We start from the raw sequence: 21,870 nt of genomic DNA on the forward strand, positions 1-21,870 counted from the left end.
CGCCGGGCCGGCGCCGCCGCCGCTCACTCACTTTGGCCTCCACCAGCTCCGCCGCCATCTTGGCCACCAGCGTCCCCGCGCCGGGAGCCCCCAGCCGTCGCGTCACGTGACCGCCCGCCACTCGTGGGCGGGGCCGCCGCCGCGGCCAATTAGCGCCCGCGCGCCCTCCTCCCGCCGGCGCGCACCACCGCCCACTGCGCAGGCGCGCGCGGCCACCGCCCGGGCCTCAGGCCAATCAGAGCGACCGGACACCGCCCCCTCCCCCCTTCGCTCGCGGCGACCACGCCCACCCCGGGCCGAGTCTGGCTTCTTAAAGGGGCACAAGCCCAATACAAGTCTGGGCGGGCGCCGGTTGCGGTCTGGGCAGAAAAGGCGGAAGCGGGCGGGCGGGCACGACAAGGCGGTCAGGTGCCGCGGCCTCCGGCGCGAGGCGGCCGCCAGGTGTGTGCCCGTTCGCCCCGCGGCGTCGGGTCGGGGAGGAGACGGTTGCTCCAGCGCGGCGGCCGCCAGGTCGCCCCGCGCGCTGCACATCCGGGTCCTGGCGCGGCACATGGGGAGCAGGCGCTGCACCCCTTTGCTGGCCCCGGGCTGAGCAATGCGGGACCCCCTCCCCGGTTCCCCGGAGCTCGTGCATCCCTCACTCCTGCAGGCGACCCCTCCCCGCTTGTCCGCCTCCCCACCCACAGTAAACCTTTGCCGCAACCTCCCCTGCTCAAGAGCTCTCCGTGGCTCCCCAGTGCCCGCCGCCGCGGAGCTCTAACATTCTAGTGTCAAAAGCAGGAAGCGAGAAGACGAATTTCATATTCCAGGGCCCGTCCCCTGAGATCATCAGTCTCAGGGCAGGAATTAGGCGAAAGTTAACGGTGCGCCCCATATCACTCAGTCATCAATTATGTTAATATGATATTTTTAAAAATAAGAAATGCAAAAAAAAAAAATCCAGGATGAAGAAAATATCCAAAATTTTCAGGCCAGACAGACTCCAGCTCTGCAATGGCACACGTGGTCTCACTCAGGTCTTTCTAACTGTTCACCTCACCCAAGCCCCGACGGTACAGGGTTCTGGTCTATTTCTATGACAAATTTTTATTTTCAAAATAGTTTTAAGATTCGGAAGAAGTTGCAAAAATAGTGCAGAGTTTTACGTACCCTTCACCCAGCCTCCCCCAGGATAACATCTTACATAACCACCGAGGTGTGTTGTCAAAACCAGGCAATGGATGTTGATACAATACATTCGGCTCCCGACAGCCCTTATTTGCATTTCACTAGTTTTTACGTACACTTGGGGGCGGGGATACTTCTGTGAAATTTGATCACACGTGTAGATTCTCACAACCAACACGGCTTAGCGCGTGAGGATGGCATCATGGCTGTGTTTTTAAAAGTATCTGTGCAAGAATATTTATGGAAGAAATGGCATAGGATTTGTCTTAAAATAACAGGGAGGTCGTGGGGCAGAAGAGCTGAAACACAGTGGCCTGTGAATTGCTCATGGGTGAGGCTGGGGCACGGACTCAGGAGCGATTCATGACATTCTGTAGCCAAGACTGCAGGCCCCCTCAGCTCTCTCAGGACCACCAGATCAAGCTCCTTCCGTGTGATCAGCATTCTCATTGACCCCCATTTTCTCTTTTTTTCTTTTGAGGAAGATCAGCCCTGAGCTAATATCTGCTGACAATCCTCCTTTTTTTTTTTTTTTTTTTTTTGCTGAGGAAGACTGGCCCTGAGCTAACATCTGTGCCCATCTTCCTCTACTTTGTACATGGGATGCCTAGCCTACCACAGCATGGTGTGCCAAGCGGTGCCATGTCCGCACCGGGATCCAAAACAGCAAACCCCGGGCTGGACCCCCATTTTCTGATGATGAAACCCAGGCTCAGAGATGAGAAGCAACCTGCCCAGACACTGGCAGAGCCAGAAGACCATGCTTGTAAACTGCTTCAGACTTTTCCATCAGATATTCAGCGACATCTCTCCATATATCCAGCAGCTGCTACAGGCCAGACGCTGTTCTGAGTCAGGGGTTGCAAACCTTCTGTGAAGGTCCAGGTAGTGGATATTTTCCACTTTCCAGGCCACATGCGTGTCTGCAGCAAGTGCTCAGCTCTGCCATCTAGGGGCGGGCAAAAGAAGCCACAGACCGGATGTAACCCACAGGCATGGCTGTGTGCCCATAAAACTTTATTTATAAACACTGAAATTTGAATTTTATGTAATTTTCACGTGTTCTGAGATATCATTATTATTTTGGTTTTGGTCAAACATTTAAAGGAGAAAAAAATATGTTGTTAGCTCATGAGCTGCACAAAAATAGTGGTCAGGCTAGATTTCGCCCTGCCTTCCTTCCTCCTCCCTCCCTTTCCTCTTGCTTTCCATTCTTTCTTTTTAAAAAAATTTTTAATTATGGTAAAGTACACATAAAATTTGCTATTTAGCCATTTTTAAGGTCATAGCTAAGTGGCACGAAGCACATTCACATTGTCGTGCAACCATCCCCTCCATCCATCTCCAGAACTTTCCATCTCCCCAAACTGCAGCTCTGTCCCCATTAAACACTGACTCCCACCCCAGCCCCTGGCCCCCCATCCACTTTCTGTCTCTGTGGATGTGGCTCCTCTGGGGACCTCCTGTGAGTGGACCACACAGTGTGTGTCCTTCTGGCTCACATCACTGAGCATCACATCCTCAGGTCCCTCCACGTTGGAGCAGGCATCAGGCTCTCCTTCCTTTTCACGGCTGCGTAATATTCCAGGCTGTGGCTGGACCACACTGTGTGTGTCTCTCGTCCATCAGTGGACACTGGGTTGCTTCCACCTTTTGGCGGCTGTGAATCCTGCTGCTACGGATGTGGGTGTGCAAACAGCTCTTTCAACTCTTCTGGATGGATACCCAGGAGTGGGCTAGCTGGCTCATATGGTCATTCTATGTTTAATGTTTTGAGGAACCTCCATACTGTTTTCCGCGGCAGCTGCACCCTTTTCCATTCCCACCAACAGGGCACAAGGGTTCCAATCCCTCCACATCCTCGCCAACACGTTATTTTCTGTTTGTTGTTGTTTGATCATTGCCATCCTAATGGGAGTGAAGTGGTATCCCATTGGGGTTTTGATTTGCGTTCCCTGAGCGTTAGTGATGAAGATTCTCATCCTTTTGTGTGCTTACTCGCCATGTGTGTATCTTCTTTGGGGAAATGTCTAGTCAAGTCTTTTGATCACTTTTTTAAATCGGGTTGTTTGTGTTTCATTTTGTTGAGCTGTAGGAGTGCTTTTTTGTTTTGTTTTGTTTTTTGAGGAAGATTAGCCCTGAGCTAACATCTGTTGCCAATCCTCCTTTTTTTTTTTTTTTTATTGCTGAGGAAGACTGGCCCTGAGCTAACATCCGTGCCCATCTTCCTCTACTTTCTGTGTGGGATGCCTACCACAGCATGGCGTGCCAAGCGGTGCCATGTCCGCACCCAGGATCCGAACCGGCAAACCCCGGGCCACGGAGAAGCGGAATGTGCACACTTAACTGCTGCGCCACCGGGCCGGCCCCAGGAGTGGTTTATATCTTGTGGAAATTAACCTCTCATGAGATACACGATTTGCAAATATTTTCTCCTAATCCCTGGGTCGTCTAACAATATTATTAAGAAGTAAATACTACCCAAAGCAATCACAGATTCCATGCTGTCCCTGTTAAAATCCCGACGTTTTTGCAGAGAGAGAAAAACGCCTCCTAAAATTCATGTGGAATCTCAAGGGACCCCAAATAGCCAACACAATCTTGAAAAAGAAGAACAAACATAAGAACTCACATTTCCCAATTTCAAAATTTACTGCAAAGTGATGTAATTAAAATAGTGTGGTGCTGGCATCTGTACAGACACATAGACCGATGGAATGGAGTGGAGAGTAAATTTTATGTTATGTATATTTTGCCACGATTTTTTTAAAGTATGAAAAAAGAAAACATTGGGGCCGGCCCAGTGGCATAGCGGTTAAGTTTGCGCACTCTGCTTCCACGCCCCAGGGTTCACCAGTTCGGATCCTGGGTGTGGACATGGCACCGCTCACCAAGCCATGCTGAGGCGGCGTCCCACATAGCAGAGCCAGAAGGACCTACAACTACAATATACAACTATGCACTGGGGGACTTTGGGGAGAAGAAGAAGGAAAAAAAAAAAGATTGGCAACCGATGTTGGCTCCGGTGCTAATCCTTGAAAAAAAGAAAGTGAAACTAATAAAGTTAAAAAAAAAAAGAGAGAGATTCACCCGAATGTTAAGACCCAGGGAGGAGTTGAAGCTGCAGTTCAAGTCCGAAAGGCATCTGCTGGCAGAAGTCTTCTTGCTCGGAGAGGTCCATCTTTTTGTCTAGCCAGGCCTTCAACTGATTGGGCGAGGCCCACCCACATCAGGAAGGACCATCTCTTTTACTCAACAGTCCACCGATTTAAATGTCAGTCTCATCCAAAAGCAACTTCACAGAAACAGTCGGGATGATGTCTGACCAAATATCCGGGCAGCACGGCCCGGCCAAGTGGCCGCGTACCATTAACCAGCACCCCGGAGTAAGACGGGATTCACGTTTACAAAGATGCTTCAGGCAGCTGTGGAAAATGGATGGTGGGAGACAGGAGGGGAGGCAGGAGGCCAGGGAGGAGGCTGGTGCATCACCCAGGCAAGCAGTGATGGGGTCCTGGACCAGAGCGACAGGCGGGGGGCGGAGGGGATGGAGAGAAATGGACAGAGTCCAGAGGTTTCAGCGCACGGTTCACTTAAAGAATCTTAATAGCACCACCTTATAATTTTTAAACATTTCCATCACCCCCCAAAAAAACCCGTTCCCTGAGCAGTCACCCCCGCCCCCGCCCCTGGCCCCCACGAGCCCGCTTTCTGTCTGTGGATCTGCTTGTTGCGCACATTTCACACCCGTGGGCTCCCACCACGTGGGTCGCATCCCTTGCCGTCCCACGTGACCCAGAGAGCGGCGCCTCCAGCCCGGCCTCCCCGCACTCTGCATCCGCACGTGGCGCCACCGGTGTCTCCCGCCCTCCCTCCTGAGCGCCAGGCCCTCCTCCCATCTCAGCGCGCGGCAGCTCCTCCTTCCTCCTCATCCCGCCCCGAATCTTGAAGGCGGCGTGGACTCCCGTCTCCCGCTCATTCTTCACGTGCAGCGCGTCAGCCCGAACCCTCGGCTCCGGGGTCAAAATCTATCCTAAATCTCAGCCCCTCCGTGAGAGCCACTGGGGCCAGCACCGTCCCCTCCGCCCCCGCCCCCACCAAGGTCTGTCCTCCCTGCAGCCCCCACCAGAGGGCGCCCGGGAGCCCCGAGTCGGTCCCGCCCTCCTCCACCCGCAGCCCTCCAGGCTCCCCCTCCCTGGGGGGAGAAGCTGAGTCCTTCCCGCGGCCCCCCACGTCCTGCCCGGTCCCCTCCCTGTCCTCTTTCCTCCCTCTCTCCCCCTCCTCCCTCTGCTCCAGCCACACGGCCTCCCTGCTGTTCCTCCAACACGCCAGGCAGGTTCCTGCCCCAGGGCCTTTGCACCTGCAGTTCTTGCCTCCTGAAACACCCTTCCTGCAGATGTGCACAATTGCTCCCTCCCTGGCCATCTTCAGGTCTGTTCTCTGATATCTTCTTACACATATAAAGGAACTACTAGCTATCTGTCCCCAGTCCTCCCATCCCCTCTTCCTATTCCACTCCCCTGCACAGTACTTCTCACCATCCCACAGACCATATCTTCCGCTCCGCTCTTTATTGTCTGCCCCACAGGAATATACGCCCCGCCAGGAGAGGGGTGCTTGTCCTGGGTCCCCATAATCTCAACATCTGGCTCACTAAATATGTGTCGGATGAATGAATACCATCCACACTCTAAAAATTTAGAGCGTGTCATTTAAAAAAAAAAATTGCTTAAAGAGTTTTTCTCAACTCCGGAGCTGTGGGCATTCAGGGCCAGCTCATCCTCTGTGGGGGACATCGCGGGCCCTGTGGGGTGTTGAGCAGCCTGTCTGGCTCCCACTAACTCTATGTAGAAGCACCTCCAATGTGACAACCACAGATGTCCCCAGACACGGCCCAGTCTCCCCTGGGGGGAGAATGACTCCTGGGTGCCATCCAGTGATGTAGGGTGAGCATTACCTGTTTGTTTCATTTCACAAATGAGGGTCACGTGGGCCCGGGACGTGTCGGGGGTTCTCATTGGGTTCTCCACTCGGAGGCTCCCAGGGGCCTGGGACCAGCCCGGCTTACCGCCATTAGTCATCCTGCTGGAATTAAATTGACGTCCCTTTTGCTTTTAAAGACATCCTGATGTGCCACTTGGTAAACGGCTGTATCCCCTCAGGCGGGAACCAGGCACAGAGTATGACTCAGCACTTCCACTCCAGGGGACGCACCCCACAGAAAGGCTGTCGCGGGACATGTGCTAGAATGTTCCACGGCGGCAGCACTCATAACCCACCCAAGCGGGCAACAACCCCGACGCCCACCCACAGTGACATGGATCAATCGGGTGCGCCAGGGTCTCCAGAGGAGGATACAGCAGGCAGAGCAAAGTTCATGCCGCCACCACATCCGCAAATCTTCGTTTGAACATCGAGCGCAGGAAGCCAGGTTCAGAAGAGGCCACGCTGCTCGGTTCCACGGTGACGACATTCGGAAATAGGCCGCCTAGAATCTATGATGTTGCAAGACGGGACGGTGGGCGTCTTTGGGGCAGGAGTGACCAGAAGAGACACAAGGCAGATTTGCAGGGTTTCTGGGGGCTGGTTATTCTGTAGCTTGATTTTCATGTTGATTATGGGGGCGTGTTTATTTGTGAAAGCCACTGGATTTTATACATTGTATCTATGTTCTTTGTTTATTGGTTAAATTGTAATCACAACGTTGCAAACAAAAAGTGTTCCGATTTGGATGATAAGTTATAAGGACCCTCTTCTCCTCCAGCAGGGGAAGTGACAAACCACAGCCCGCTGGCCGTGTCTGCCCCGCGGCCTGTTTTTGGAGGCCCCAGGAGCTAAAGGTGGTGTTTGCATTTTTAAGTGGTTGGGGGAAAAAAAAATCAAAAGAAGAATCTTGGTTCATGTCACGTGAAAATTGTACGAAATGCAAATGTTAGCATCTATAAATAAAGTTTTATTGGAACACGACCACGCCTATTTGTGTATGTCTGTGGCTGCGCGGCTGCTATAACAGCAGAGATCAGTAGCTGTGATCGAAACTGTGTGGCCCGCAAAGCCAAAATGTTTTCTACTTGGCCCTTTAAAAAGTTAGCCAACTTTTGTCCTGGCCATTCCATCTAAAGGCTCTCTCCTCTCTTTTTACACTCCCTCCCTGTGTACAGGTAGTGGTACAGACAGCCCCACTGTTTTGTTTTTTCTCTGTGCCTCCTACCTCAGGACCTTTGCACTTGCTGTCCCCTCTCCCTGGAATGCCTCCTCCTCTTTTGCCCATTGAACGCGTTCTCATCTTTCAGGTAATAGTTTAAGAATCACCTCCTCCAGGCAGTCCTCCCTCATCCCCCAGGCCGGATCATAGCCCTCCCCTTTTCTACTCTCTCCCTTGCTCTTTCTCTGTCTCCTTCCCAGCACGATTTAAAAGGTTCAACTTGTGCGAATATTCTTGACTCTTTCCTCCAGCAGCCCATCAGCTTCCCGAGGGCGGGAAGTCTGTGTTTCCGCAGGCTCCTGGGAAACATTTGCTGGACCAGTGAGTGCCGGGCCTGAGGGATGCTAGGCGTTCCAGGCGGAAGGGATGAGCCAGGTTTCAAAGCCAACGGGAGTGTTTGCAGGTGGGGAGGGGTGGGGCCTGGCGGGAAGTCCCCCAGCCTGGAGGTCCCACAGGGCCAGCAAAGCAGCAAACAAATGCAAAACAGCTCGCAGCGGTCTCTAATCTGGTCCCTAAGGGCGTGCTGGGAGCCCCTGCGGAAGGCGGGTCCCGAACAGGCTGTCGCCCTCACTAGTGGCACTCGAGCCTCACCAGGCTTTCCTTGGATCCCCTGTTCTTACGAGGCAGCCTCGCCAGACCTGCCTGAACCCTGCTTTGCTCAACATCCCCGAGGGGACAGTGGCGCCCCTTCCTTGGGGCGTTTGGCGGAGATTTCAACGCCACGCTGCCCACAAAGAGCCCTCTGCAGTCATGCTGGCCCAGAAGCCAGGGAAAAATCAGCAATCCTGGTCGTGTCTTTATTTATTTCAACTCTGGGGGTTTTGTTCCTCGTGGACTTTTCTGGCTTTCTTTTGGATTGAAAAAAAAAGGTATTTAAATATTATTATCATGCTGACTGAGGGTTTTTCGGAGGCCTCTGGATACCTCACCCCAGACCCAGGATGTCGCAGGCGCTAATAAATGAGCATAGAAGGAAGGGCGGCAATGCGATCTAACATTTCCATCCCACCGTGGGGGCTGTTTTAGCCGGCCAGGGCCGCCACCGCGAAATGCCACGACCTCAGTGGCTTCAACCACAGACGTTTATTGTCTCGCGGTTCTGGAGGCCGGAAGACTGGGCTCGAGGTGGCAGCGGGGCCGCCTTCTTTGAGGCCTCTCTCTAGGCCAGTGGATGGTCACCTCCTCCCTGGGTCCTCACAGGATCTTTGTTCTGGGTGCGTCTGTGTCCTAATCTCACCGACTGGGGCCACGTTGGATCAGGACCCACCCTAATGACCTCATTTTAACCTAACTGTCTCTTTAAAAGCCCTACGTCCAAAGAGAGTCACATTCTGAGGTCCTGGGGGTCCGGGGACTTCAATACATGAATTTTGGGGGGACATAGTTCAGCCCATAACAGGAGCAGACTCTTAAAGAGGGTCAACTGTATGCCAGGTATTAATTTCTTTGTCTCACAAGAGCCCTATAGGGGCCGGCCCGGTGGCACAGCGGTTAAGTATGCACATTCCTCTTCGGCGGCCCGGGGTTCGCCGGTTCGGATCCCGGTTGTGGACATGGTACCGCTTGGCAAGCCATGCTGTGATAGGCATCCCACGTATAAAGTACAGGAAGATGGGCACGGATGTTAGCTCAGGGCCAGTCTTCCTCAGCAAAAAAAAGAGGAGGATTGGCAGCAGATGTTAGCTCAGGGTTAATCTTCCTCAAAAAACCCCAAAAAACAAAAAACAAGAGCCCCATAATAAAATAGATTCTGTTCTTATTCAGTATTTTACAAGCAGAATCTCAGGCACAGACAGGTTAAGTAATATGCCCAAGGCCATACAGCCAGTGGCGGCAGAAGCAGAATTTAAACCCAGGATGTCTGGCTTTGGTTAACCAAATCTGAGAAACATCTAGGAAATACTAGTGTGGCGGAGTTGCGCCCTGATTAAACCATGCCTTTTAAAAAAATTGTGGTAAAATAGACATAACATAAAACTTACCATTTTAACCATTTTTAGGTGCACAGCTCAGCAGCATGAAGCACATTCACACTGTTATGCAACCATCCCCACCATCCGTCTCCAGAACTTTCCATCTCCCCAAACTGCAGCTCTGTCCCCATGAAACACTGACTCCTCACCCCTCCCCCAGCCCCTGGCCCCCCATCCACTTTCTGTCTCTGTGGCTGTGGCTCCTCTGGGGACCTCCTGTGAGTGGACCACACAGTGTGTGTCCTTCTGTGTCTGGCTCACGTCCCTGAGCATCACGTCCTCCAGGTCCATCCATGTTGGAGCAGGCGTCAGGATCTCCTTCCTTTTCATGGCTGCGTAGTATTCTATTGTCCTACCGCTGAACCATGCCTTTTCCAGTGCACTCTAATGAGCTGTGTGACCTTGGGCAAATCTTAACATCTCTGAGCCTCAATTTCCTCCAGCTTAAACGAGCTCACCCAAAGCCCAGGGCAGGGGGAGGATTAAGGGCATTCATTGATTAAAGGGCGGTGGCTGGTAGCTAAGAAGCATCCAAAGGCACATGCAACGGGCGTGCAGTGGCGGGCGCTGGCCAGCAGGGGCCGCAGCCGCGGGTTCCACGCCCGGCTCGCGCCGCGAGGGGCGCATGCGCAGCGGAGCCTCCCTGCAGAGGTGGCTCCTTTCTCCGGGCTCCTCCCCGCGCTCTGCCCCGCCTGTATTTATTGCTGCAGACCTTGGAGCTGGCTGTGGCTGCTGTAGGTCTCTGCTGAGCCCCGGCTCCCCCCTCCCCAAGCTGCTGCTCAACATGAGGCTGGGGATCACGGTGGGGAGAGGTCCCTTGCCAATATATGGCCCCATCTCTACAGCCCTGGGGCCGAAACACCTCCCCACGCAGGGTAACGATGGGGGAAAAAAGACTTCGATCTCTCTAATTCCCCTTAAACTCTCCCCTCCTTCTTCAACTTACACTAAATTTTTTTCAATAAGCACTCTGTTCACTTGAGAGCGAATTCAACCTCCCTTTGCTTTTCTTCTCTGAGATGCCCCGTTCGCAAAGTGCTGCGGAGTGCCTCCCACGCAGCCCAGCACACAGTGGGTGCTCAGTGCATGTAAAGATTTCAAGAGAGTTTTTTTTTTTATTGAAAACATTGTTAAAAATGGGAAACGAGATACCCATCGGCTGAAAACGCGTCCTCCAACGCGCTGGATTAACATAAAACTTGTCACGAATACAGGTGTAGGTGTTTAAAGACGCCTGATGGAGCCCCGGGGAATCGACATCTGATGCCTGCCACTCCCTCTGCCATTCTGAGCCTCGATCATCTCGTAGATGCTTATTGGGCAGTGCCTATCTGCCTCAGTTTCCCCCTGGGTTAAACGTGGGATGGTGATAGCAATCTCTGATCAAATGAGATCAGGGCTGGGACAGCGCCTTAGAAAGCAAAATGCGAAAGCATTTGCGGGAGGGAGGAGCGCGCACGCTGATTTTAGAGTCCAGACGCAAATTTGCATCGCTTTCTGCAGAGGCGCATTTCCGCTGCTCCCGGTGCAGGAAGAGCCCTGCAAACTCTTTCCTTTTGACAAGAGTGAGTTTGGAGGAAAGATTTACCGTAGGGCGTTGATTTGCGCTAATGAGAATCTCATGGATGCAAGAAATACTTCTGGACCAGGCATGGTAGCTGGGCTTTCTAAAGAAAAAGGTTATTGAATTGAATGCCAATTCGTTCCCTCGAGCCAAAGATCGGAAGTACAACTGTTTCTTAGGGTCAGATTAGGACACAAATGCAAAATAGGCCTCCTGCGCCTCCCCCTGGAGAGGAAATGAATAAAGAGATTGCGCACGGAAAGAAGCGCTCAGCCCGGTGCCTGGGACATGGCAAAGCAGCCCCTGAAATAAATGAATAAATTCATTTATAAATAGATGAAATAAATGAATAAAGGAAATGATAACTAATTAAAATAGCTGACGTGTATTGAGAACCGTGTCAGGCGCGGCGCAAATCCCTTTACGTGTATTTAGTCAATTTCACTCTCCCCCCCCCCCCCGAATGAGGTGGCCCTGATTTACCCCCCTTGTACAGACAAGGAAACTGAGGCAGACAACTCTGAGCAACTAGTGTGAAGACACGTAAAGTGGTGAAGCATCATCTTCCATGACAATGTCAAAAAACCAGGTAATTGGGATAACCCACAAAGCTTATTGATATAGTAATGTGCTTCTAATAGAAGTGCTGGGCAATTGGAAAGCTAATCTAGCTGCTATGATGAATATGCTCAGTTAAAACGGCGCTCGTCGCTTTGTGCCCCCGAGGTGTGTGATCAGCTCGGGGCGGGCGGACCACCGCCCGGGGCAAACCCAGCCGGGGAAAGCCGATCCTAGAGCAGCCGCGCCGGCGCCTAAGGGGTTAATCGGAGGAGCGCGTCTCTGCGCCTGCGCGCGGCGTCGCTTCGCCCCGCCCCCCGCAGCGCAGTCAGAGGATCCGCCCAACCGGCGTCGGCCTATAAAAGGCGGGGTGTTGACGTCAGCGTTCTCTTCCGCCGTCGTCGCCGCCATCCTCGGCGCGGCTCGTTTTCGCTCGGATCTGCCTGGGAGAATCCACCGCCATCCGCCACCATGGTGAGCGACGCCGTCTGGCTGGCGGCCTGGAGCGGCGGCGGGGCCTCCCCGGGGGTCGGCGCTGCCAGGCTCGGAACGCTGGGGGGCCGCCGGGCTTGGGAGGAGACATGGCGGCGGCGGCGGGGGCCGGCGGGCCCGGGGCTGGGGAAGCGGCGGCCGCCGCCATGTCTGCGCGCCGCGCTGCCCGCCGAGCCTCTTGTCCGCTTCTGGGGGCGCCGCCGCCTCGCGGGACCCCGGGCCCGGCTGGAGCGGTGGCGCAGGCGGGGAGGGGAGGCGGTGATGATGTGGCAGACGCCGTAATGGCGGCGCCGCGGAGGGAGCGGGGAGCCTGGGGGCCGCCTTATGTAACCCGCGGGCCGGGAGTTCGAGACCCGTGTTGTGTCGAGGGCCGGGGGCGCTGGGGAAGGGGCAAAACGAGGGGCGCCTGGCCTGCGAAGCCCCTTGTCTCCTCCGAGCGCTGTGTAACCTTGGACTGGCTCCTTGGTCTCTCTGTGCCCCTGATCGTGAACCGCTGACCCCGGAGCCACGGAGCGGGGGTGGCTCAGGCGTGTTGGGGCTGCGCAGGCTCCCCCGCACCCGGCTGGTGTCTTTAGTGATTTCATGGGGTGGGTGGCCTTATCTGATTCCTCTCCTAGCCAGAGAGGTGACCTTGGACTTTAAGGGAGGTTCTTGGGTCTGGGAAAACCTGGGGGCCACACGGAGGGGGCTTTGGGGGGCTTCATCCATCCCGTGTTGTTTAACTGGCCGCTGCGACCCCCCATACGTGTGCCCCACCTAAGGGGACGAGTGTCACTCGGAGATTCCGCAGCTGCTGTTGCGGGTTGTCACTTCTGAGTGACAGCTGGAATCTGGGTCTCAGAGATGGGGTGGGTGGTGCCTTTAAAGGGCTGTCTGCGAGGGGACTGGAGGTGGGAGTTGGGGCAGCCCCAGGACCTGCCCCCTCCCAACCGTGGGCCCAGCACTCTCATCGATCGGGGTATCCCTGCCAAGCCTGGTGCCTGGCGCCCAGGCCCAGCCTGAGCCTCCTCCTCCCTCCCCCTCCCGGCGCAGGTGAACTTCACGGTCGACCAGATCCGGGCCATCATGGACAAGAAGGCCAACATCCGGAACATGTCCGTCATCGCCCACGTGGACCACGGCAAGTCCACGCTGACGGACTCCCTCGTGTGCAAGGCTGGCATCATCGCCTCCGCTCGGGCCGGCGAGACCCGCTTCACGGACACCCGGAAGGACGAGCAGGAGCGTTGCATCACCATCAAGTCGACGTGAGCGAGCCCCCGAGTCCTGGGGACGGGGGTGGGGGGGGGCGCCTGCGGGAGGCTGGAGCGGCCCTGGGTGTGGGGAGAGGCAGGTGACATCCTTCCCTAGGCAGCCTCTTGCGCTGAGTCACACGTCTCGGGGCTGGTGTTGAAGCCTCTCAGGAGGATGGAGTTCAGCCTGAGGGGAGTGGGAAGCTGTGACTGGTGGGGGCACGGTGACAGGTCTTGGGGGCGGGGCCTTGGAGGCTCTGCCAGGTGGTTCTCTCTTCCTGGGGCCAAGGGATTGGTGACGAGGTCTGGAGAAGTCTGGGAGGGGCCACTGACCTTTGAAGGTGCTGGACGTCCGCCCTGCTCGGGATGCCCCAGGTGTTAGGAGGGTTCAGAGTCTGAAACCAAGTGACTGAATGTCAGTTGTCCTCGATGGGCGAGTTGTGGGGTTTTCTGGGTCCTCTGCTCAGAGTCACTCAAGCTAGGGCTGGAGAGAGGGGAAAGTGGGGAGGGAACAGTGAAAGGTGGTCCCTGGGGTTGGTGGGTCTCACCTGGTTATGGTGTTGTTTTTAGAAATCAGATGTGTAAGCCTGGGAGGGACAGGTGGGGGCTGGACCCGTGGGCTTTGTGTCTGGTCCCAGGGAGGGGGCGTCCCTGGCAGAGGGCGCTGCAGAGGCAGAGTCCCCTGGGTGGGATGGCTCGCGTGGGAAGTCTGAAGTTTCTCCAGGGATGAGTAACGCAGGGGGAGGGGACGGCGGGCAGTGGCTGCTCCAGCTGCGCACCTGGCTTCTTGCTGCGTCTCCGGCTTCCTGAGGGGCTGAAGGTCTTAGTCCTGGCTCCCCTTGGGCAGAGCCCGGGCCACCGCTGGGGGCACGGGGAGGCCAGTGTAGGGCCAGGCTGGGGGTGGCTTCCAGCAGCCGACCTGTCGCCCCCCCACCCAGGGCCATCTCCCTCTTCTACGAGCTCTCTGAGAACGACCTCAACTTCATCAAGCAGAGCAAGGACGGCTCCGGCTTCCTCATCAACCTCATTGACTCCCCTGGCCACGTGGACTTTTCCTCGGAGGTGACGGCCGCCCTCCGCGTCACCGACGGGGCCTTGGTGGTAGTAGACTGCGTGTCGGGTAAGCAGCGGGTCCCCTCGTGCGCCTGCAGCCTGGGGCCGTCCTCCCCGGGGCTGACGACGGCGCCCTGTCCCGCGCCCAGGCGTGTGCGTGCAGACGGAGACAGTGCTGCGGCAGGCCATCGCCGAGCGCATCAAGCCCGTGCTCATGATGAACAAGATGGACCGCGCGCTGCTCGAGCTGCAGCTGGAGCCCGAGGAGCTCTACCAGACCTTCCAGCGCATCGTGGAGAACGTCAACGTCATCATCTCCACCTACGGCGAGGGCGAGAGCGGCCCCATGGGCAACATCATGGTAGGTCGGCCGCCCACCTGCCATGGGGGGCCCCCAGCCCCCCGGACTCATGATCTGGAAGTGGCTTTGCCAGGAGTGCAGGTGTGACAAGGGGGCTGAAATGTTTGAAGATGATTTGGTCCAGCGCTTGAGCTCTTAGGGGAGCGCAGGGCTGGATGGTGCTGTGGCCGGGCCATCGGTTTTCGCACCCCCTTCTCTCCCGGAGGGAGGCAGGTTGGGCGCCGTTTATGTGATGACTGAAATTTCTTCACTTTGACCTGATGTCTGTTGAAGAAACCCAGTGTCTGAGGCCCGCGGCGCCTGGGGCCAGTGGAGCTGCGGGCTGTCCTGCTGCCCCCCCCTCACAGCGCTCGTGTCCCCTCAGATCGACCCCGTCCTCGGCACTGTGGGCTTCGGGTCCGGCCTCCATGGCTGGGCCTTCACCCTGAAGCAGTTCGCGGAGATGTACGTGGCCAAGTTTGCTGCCAAGGGCGAGGGCCAGCTGGGACCTGCGGAGCGGGCCAAGAAGGTGGAGGACATGATGAAGAAGCTCTGGGGGGACCGGTGAGTGCGGCGGGGCGGCCGGGGCTCTCCAGCGTGCCCGCGGGGTGGGGGCCCCTCCTCAGAACCGCCGGGTGCCTGGGTGCTCCTGGCCAGCCTCGTTTCCCCGGATCCCCCAACCCGTCTCGGGCCTGCTCTGCCAGGTACTTTGATCCAGCCAACGGCAAGTTCAGCAAGTCTGCCAACAGCCCCGACGGGAAGAAGCTGCCCCGGACGTTCTGCCAGCTCATTCTGGACCCCATCTTCAAGGTGGGCCACTGCGCGTGGGTGGAGCGGGTGGCCCCGGGCTGCCTTTGGGCCCAGCGCCTCCCCAGGACCTGCTGGCGGGCACGCTGCAGTGGGGCTGCACGGAGCGTGCCCGCCAGGTGGCTGCCAAGAGGGGAGAGCTGCATGCTGCCAGCCGCGGGCGCTGGACCCTGACAAGCTTGTGTCCAGGTCTCTGGGCCACACGGTGGGGCAGCTGGCCTCCCTGGCTGGGGCGGGTGGGCAGGATACGATGGGAGGGGTGACCCACGCCTTGCCCGGCGTCAAGTCCTAGGTTCGGAGCGGGGTCGTCTGCTCCGCGTGGGCTTTTCTCCCTGAGCACTCTGGGGAGGCTACCGGGCCTGAGCTGGGTGGCAGTGGTGGGGTGGGGCTGAGGGTCTTTGCAGCCCTGCTTCCTGCGGGGCCCGCTCTCAGCAGAGCTGCCCGTGGCAGTCCCAGGGTGCTCAGAAAGCCACTTTGCGCTCTCCTTGGGTCGGTAGGTGTTTGACGCGATCATGAATTTCAAGAAAGAGGAGACGGCAAAGCTGATCGAGAAACTGGACATCAAGTTAGACAGTGAGGACAAGGACAAGGAGGGAAAGCCGCTTCTGAAGGTGGGTGCGTGCCCGCCTGCCCGCCCGCTGCCCTCGGGTGGTGGGACGGCTGCGGAGGGGGCTCCGGGCTCCATCGGCCCTTCTAGTGGTCCCTGGCCCTCTTGGCAGCATCACCGGCCACAGGCCCATCCCCCAGGGGGGTGGGAGACCTCAGTGTCTGCTTGCTCTGTCCTTCTGGAAGGGGTCCTGCGCTGTGGCGTCCCTTAGACAGACGTGTGACCCTGAGCCCCCTATCTGCCCCGCAGGCTGTGATGCGCCGCTGGCTGCCCGCCGGGGACGCTCTGCTGCAGATGATCACCATCCACCTGCCATCGCCCGTGACGGCCCAGAAGTACCGCTGCGAGCTCCTCTACGAGGGGCCCCCCGACGACGAGGCGGCCATGGGTGCGTGGGGCCCCGGGCAGGAGCCCCAGGGCGGCCTGGGCTGCTGTACGAGGGTGACGCATCACCCAGCCTCGGCGCGCAGCGTTCCCGCAGGTTGAGCTGCGGGCACTCACGCTTTCCCCCTTGGGGCTTTCTCTCTTGTTCCGCAGGTATTAAAAGCTGTGACCCCAAAGGCCCCCTTATGATGTACATTTCCAAGATGGTGCCGACCTCCGACAAAGGCCGGTTCTACGCCTTCGGCCGGGTCTTCTCGGGGCTGGTGTCCACCGGCCTGAAGGTCAGGATCATGGGGCCCAACTACACGCCCGGCAAGAAGGAGGACCTGTACTTGAAGCCCATCCAGAGGTGAGCGGCCGGCGGGGCTGGCAGCGCCACCAGGCGGGAGGGACAGCCACAGGCTTAGAGGGACGGGGCCTGTCTTGCGGCCATGTGGGTATCTGGCACTCTGGAGCTGGCGTCTTGACAGCTGTTGCGTCTCCTCCAGGACAATTCTCATGATGGGTCGCTACGTGGAGCCTATTGAGGACGTGCCTTGTGGGAACATCGTGGGCCTGGTGGGCGTGGACCAGTTCCTGGTGAAGACGGGCACCATCACCACCTTCGAGCACGCCCACAACATGCGCGTGATGAAGTTCAGCGTGAGCCCCGTCGTCAGGGTCGCCGTGGAGGCCAAGAACCCCGCCGACCTGCCCAAGCTGGTGGAGGGGCTGAAGCGGCTGGCCAAGTCGGACCCCATGGTGCAGGTGGGTGGGTGCCCCGGCAGGAGGCGATGGCTTTTGTCTGTGGCTTACGTCCCGAGTGGCTGAGCTGGGGAGATGGGCCGGCTTCTCACAGCGCACCTGCCCGGGCACAGCTGTCGCCCATCCAGGGGGCGCACTGCCACCAGCGCTCGCGCGCGGGCTGCTTGGATCTCTGCAGCCCTGTTGACTGTGTGCTGGGCCTCTGTAGGGCGTTAGTGCTGGGAACCAGCAGTAACGGCATGTGGGGCCTGTCCCTGCCTCCTGATGCCTTCCCTGAAAACCCTGTTTGGGCAGGGCCCCTCCCCAGCCGGAGGGAAGCTGGGAGCCGGTGCTCCGGCCGTGCCCTGGCGTCCCCCGGGTTCCTGGAGCGTCCGCGGTGACACGTGGCTCCCTTGCAGTGCATCATCGAGGAGTCGGGCGAGCACATCATCGCGGGCGCCGGCGAGCTGCACCTGGAGATCTGCCTGAAGGACCTGGAGGAGGACCACGCCTGCATTCCCATCAAGGTGAGCCGCGGGTGCGCGCCGGGGCCTCTCCCCGGGACAGAGGGCAAGGGAGGTGCCGGGCTGGGCGCTCCAAGGAGCCGCTCAGTTAGTGGCTTCAGCTCTTCCCCCCCCCCTCGACCCGGTCCTGCCAGATAAGCACAGGTGCTGTTGGGAAACCAGCAGTTATGCACTGCCTCAGATTTTTTTTTCCCTAACTGTTGTTTTTTTTGAGGAAGATTAGCCGTTGTCTAACACTTGCTGCCAATCCTTCTCTTTTTGCTGAGGAAGAGTGGCCCCCAGCTCATGTCCGTGCCCATCTTCCTCTACTTTATATGTGGGACGTCCACCACAGCATGGCTCACCAAGTGGTGCCATGTCCACACCTGGGATCCCAACCGGCAAACCCCAGGCCACTAAAGCGGAACGTGCGCACTTAACCGCTGCGCCACCCGCCACCGGGCCGTCCCCTCACTGAACTGTTTAACAACTATTCGGTGTTTTTTATATAACAAAGCTTTTTTGTGGTGACGTGGAGCCAGGCTGTGCTTGCTTTTGCATCTTGCTTTTCTCTGGTCAGTAGTGTGTCGGCTGTCGCAGGACGGGTGGCCGTTTGACCGGTCCCGTGGGAGGCGGGAGCGCTGCCCGGGGATGGCTGTGCCCGGCCAAGCCAGTACTGCCTTTTGTGCCCCCGGCCTGGCGGTCGCCTGAGCCTCCTTAGGGGGAGAGGCCCTCGTTACCTGCTCTCCCCGGGGCAGGCCTGACCTCGCGCCCCCCCTTGCAGAAATCCGACCCGGTGGTCTCGTACCGCGAGACGGTGAGCGAGGAGTCGAACGTGCTCTGCTTGTCCAAGTCGCCGAACAAGCACAACCGGCTGTACATGAAGGCGCGACCCTTCCCCGACGGCTTGGCCGAGGACATCGACAAGGGCGAGGTGTCCTCCCGCCAGGAGCTCAAGCAGCGCGCCCGCTACCTGGCCGAGAAGTACGAGTGGGACGTGGCCGAGGCCCGCAAGATCTGGTGCTTCGGGCCCGACGGCACCGGCCCCAACATCCTCACCGACATCACCAAGGGCGTGCAGTACCTCAACGAGATCAAGGACAGCGTGGTGGCCGGCTTCCAGTGGGCCACCAAGGAGGTGAGCTGGGATGGCCCTCCTGGCCTCGTTGCTCTGCTGAAGTGGGGCTGGGACTCCTGCCTCCTGGGAAGGGGACCCGAGGGAGGGTGAGTTGGTCGAGACACCCAGGGCCTGGTGTGCCAAGAGCAGGAGGTGGCACAGGTGACTGTTGCGGGAGGGATGGTGACACTGAGGCCGAGCCTGACGCTGCCTTGTTGTCTGCAGGGGGCGCTGTGCGAGGAGAACATGCGCGGCGTGCGCTTCGACGTCCACGACGTGACGCTGCACGCGGATGCCATCCACCGCGGGGGCGGCCAGATCATCCCCACGGCGCGGCGCTGCCTGTACGCCAGCGTGCTGACGGCGCAGCCCCGGCTCATGGAGCCCATCTACCTGGTGGAGATCCAGGTGGGCAGGCCGCCCCGCAGCCCCCGCCCGCCCCACAGCCCCGGCCCGCCCGCCCCGCAGCCGCTGCTCACCGCCTTTCTCTGCCCCGCAGTGTCCGGAGCAGGTGGTTGGTGGCATCTACGGCGTCCTGAACAGGAAGCGGGGCCACGTCTTCGAGGAGTCCCAGGTGGCCGGCACCCCCATGTTTGTCGTGAAGGCCTACCTGCCTGTGAACGAGTCCTTCGGTAGGTGCCAGCCGGCTGCGGCCCTCAGGGTCCTGGGTGGTGTGCTGGCGTCCGGGGGAGCCTCCTGTTCCTGTCTGGTCTGGGGGACGGACCCGGCGCTTGGCCCCTGTGGGAGGTGCAGGGCAGGCCTGATGGGGGTGGGAGCCGTGGGTATTGTGTGCCCGCCTGCTGCTGCCCTTCCTCGCCTGGAAGTGGCGGGCACCATAGTTGAGGAGGAGGAGGTGGCCCCGGGTCCATGTAGACCCTGGAGTCACTGACCGGAAGGCCCTTGGTGGATGTGTCGCTCAGGGACCAGGGCCGCCACGCTGTGGCTGCAACTTCTGAGAATGGGCAGACGGAGGCCGGGCACGAGCTTGGTGGCCTCTGAGCGAGCCTGGGAGGGGCACAGTCGGGGGGCGTCCCACCTCTGGAGCCCGACCAGGGAGCCGCCCGGTGACCCGAGCCTGCCCCTCCCGCAGGCTTCACGGCCGACCTGCGCTCCAACACGGGCGGCCAGGCCTTCCCGCAGTGCGTGTTTGACCACTGGCAGATCCTGCCCGGGGACCCCTTCGACAGCACCAGCCGCCCCAGCCAGGTGGTGGCCGAGACGCGCAGGCGCAAGGGCCTGAAGGAGGGCATCCCGGCCCTGGACAACTTCCTGGACAAGCTGTAGGTGGCCCTGCCCGCCGCCGGGCGGCCCTCAGCCCCTGCGCCCGGCCCTCCCGTCCTCCACCAACCTCGAGACTGTCCCGGCGGGCTGCTCCGTGCCACCGTCAGTGCCCACGCGACGTCGGCCCTTCAATAATTTATTTCGGGATTTCAGACGCAGCAGAGAGGCCCTCCCAGCGGGGACTGGTTCGGGTGGGGGGGGGGGGGGGGGGGGGGTGGGGACACCCAACACTTTTTTTTTTTCCCATTTCAGAGGAAGACTCACATGTCCTTAAAAAAAGAAATTTAAAATAAACGCATTAAGAGGTTTATTGGGGAAATGGCCCGTAGTGGATTTTCCCCCAGAAACGGGGGGAAGGAAGAAGCGGGTAGACTATCCATTTGGACAGAAGCTAGAAGGCGGGAGACCCTGAGCAGGGTCACCGTGAGCCCCTCCAGCTGTGTTAGTGCCATTGGAGTAATAAATTTGATATGGTGGTGACCGTGCACGTCCACGTGACTTCTTTCTCCGTCCCCGTTCCCGCACGCGTGGCCACCAGGGACGCCGCGATACAGAGGGTTCACTGGGACCTTGAGGCGTCAGTCCAGACGTCAGACCCACGCCCAGAGGCCGAGGTCCAGGAGACTCGCGATCCAGGCCGGGCCCCTCCAGTGGGACTTATGACGGCAGGACTGTCCCCTTTGCCGTGTGGAGGGCTGGAGTTTGCATCCTTTCCCTGCGAGTGCGTGTCCGTAGTCTGTGGGGCTGCCGTCGGTCCGTGCAGGTGTGGACGGCCCCACGTTGCTGAACCTCAGTCTCACCCCGAGCGCCTCCCTCCCTCTGTCACCGCGGTCCAGACCACCGCAGCGGGCGCTCCTTTGGAAGACGGCGCCCGGGAAGTGTGGCGGGCGTGTGAGCAGCTGCAGACCTTACCTGAGGCTTGAGCTCATCACTCCGCGTGTTCCTGTCTGTCCTCAGGAAGACGGGGACAGGCCATAGCGGTGGGGCTCCTGGCGAGGTGGGTGGCCCATGCGCGCCCAGACTGCCCGGGGCGCCCTTCCTCCGTTGTATCCACGGCATTTCGCTGTAATTGCTGAATCAAGGCTGTAGCTGGCACTGCGTCCTGCCAGCCAAAGCGAGGGGAAATGGGGTCAATTTTTCATAGTAAAGAAAGATCGCGGAAGTTGAACTGCCTGCATATCCAGTCACGTAGAAAGTTCTAGAAGAGGGGTGTTTATGAGGAGAGAAAACGCCCAATATAAAGTAACAGGAGGAATGTTATTATGTTAATATCAGAGTCTGACCCAGATCCAGGTGACAGTTACCATCCTCGTGTCCCATACATTCATCCTCGGAAAGCTCTGAAGACCCACCTCTTCACTTGGGGACAGCCGGCCGGTGGATGCTGAGGGTCCGCCGATGGCCGCTGGCCCATCGCTGTTGGCCCATCGTTGGCACCATCTCTAGTCCAACTGATGACCTTGGGTCATCATGAACCCGCTTGCCATGTGAGCAGACTTAGAAACCAGCTGCCCCAGGTGGTGATGGTGGGGGAGCCCGCACTGGAGCCCAGGCCCTAGTCCCTAGTCCGTGAGCGCATGCACGAGGAGATTCCCCACGGCACGCGGATACGGGATTGCTGAAGCCGGGGCTCGCTGCACACGCCTTCAGGTCCTGCCGAGTACCTGGAAGACAGCAGGATGTTGTGGTCGGCGATGGAAAGCTGCCTTTGCAATGATCTCAACTTACGGCCGAGTGTTGCTTGACGTACACCAAGTGTTTTTTGCAGTTTTTATAAAACACGTAAGTTTTTTAAGTTTATATTTACAGGAAAGTTGCAAAGACGGTGGAGAGATGTTAACATCCTGCACGGGCACTGTGCATC

At 58.3% G+C, this 21,870-nt stretch overlaps 2 protein-coding genes and 1 non-coding gene across 3 annotated transcripts in view; 2 read left to right on the forward strand and 1 right to left on the reverse strand.

The window, feature by feature from the left end:
- The window catches only part of PIAS4 (protein inhibitor of activated STAT 4), a 24,306-nt gene extending 24,170 nt beyond the window's left edge, over positions 1-136 (reverse strand). The window contains exon 1 of the mRNA XM_046684982.1: positions 32-136. Coding sequence (XP_046540938.1) covers positions 32-58 — 27 coding nt within the window. The 5' untranslated portion in view covers positions 59-136. The remainder of the gene's footprint in view (positions 1-31) is intronic.
- Positions 137-11,824: 11,688 nt separating this feature from the next.
- On the forward strand, positions 11,825-20,491 carry EEF2 (eukaryotic translation elongation factor 2). The gene is made up of 15 exons (XM_046686085.1): positions 11,825-11,941; positions 12,992-13,206; positions 14,130-14,311; positions 14,394-14,605; positions 14,970-15,148; positions 15,289-15,394; positions 15,889-16,002; positions 16,248-16,386; positions 16,536-16,731; positions 16,871-17,129; positions 17,525-17,632; positions 18,393-18,746; positions 18,951-19,133; positions 19,225-19,357; positions 19,816-20,491. The coding sequence occupies exons 1-15, from the start codon at positions 11,939-11,941 to the stop codon at positions 20,007-20,009; spliced, it is 2,577 nt and encodes an 858-aa protein (XP_046542041.1). The 5' UTR covers positions 11,825-11,938; the 3' UTR covers positions 20,010-20,491.
- Positions 14,831-14,895, forward strand: LOC124225939 (small nucleolar RNA SNORD37). The gene has a single exon (XR_006885154.1). It is a non-coding gene; the product is annotated as a small nucleolar RNA SNORD37 (small nucleolar RNA).
- Positions 20,492-21,870: the final 1,379 nt, after the last annotated feature.

The sequence above is a fragment of the Equus quagga genome, chromosome 14, assembly GCF_021613505.1.
Source record: "Equus quagga isolate Etosha38 chromosome 14, UCLA_HA_Equagga_1.0, whole genome shotgun sequence".
In the NCBI taxonomy this organism is placed as follows: Eukaryota; Metazoa; Chordata; class Mammalia; order Perissodactyla; family Equidae; genus Equus; species Equus quagga.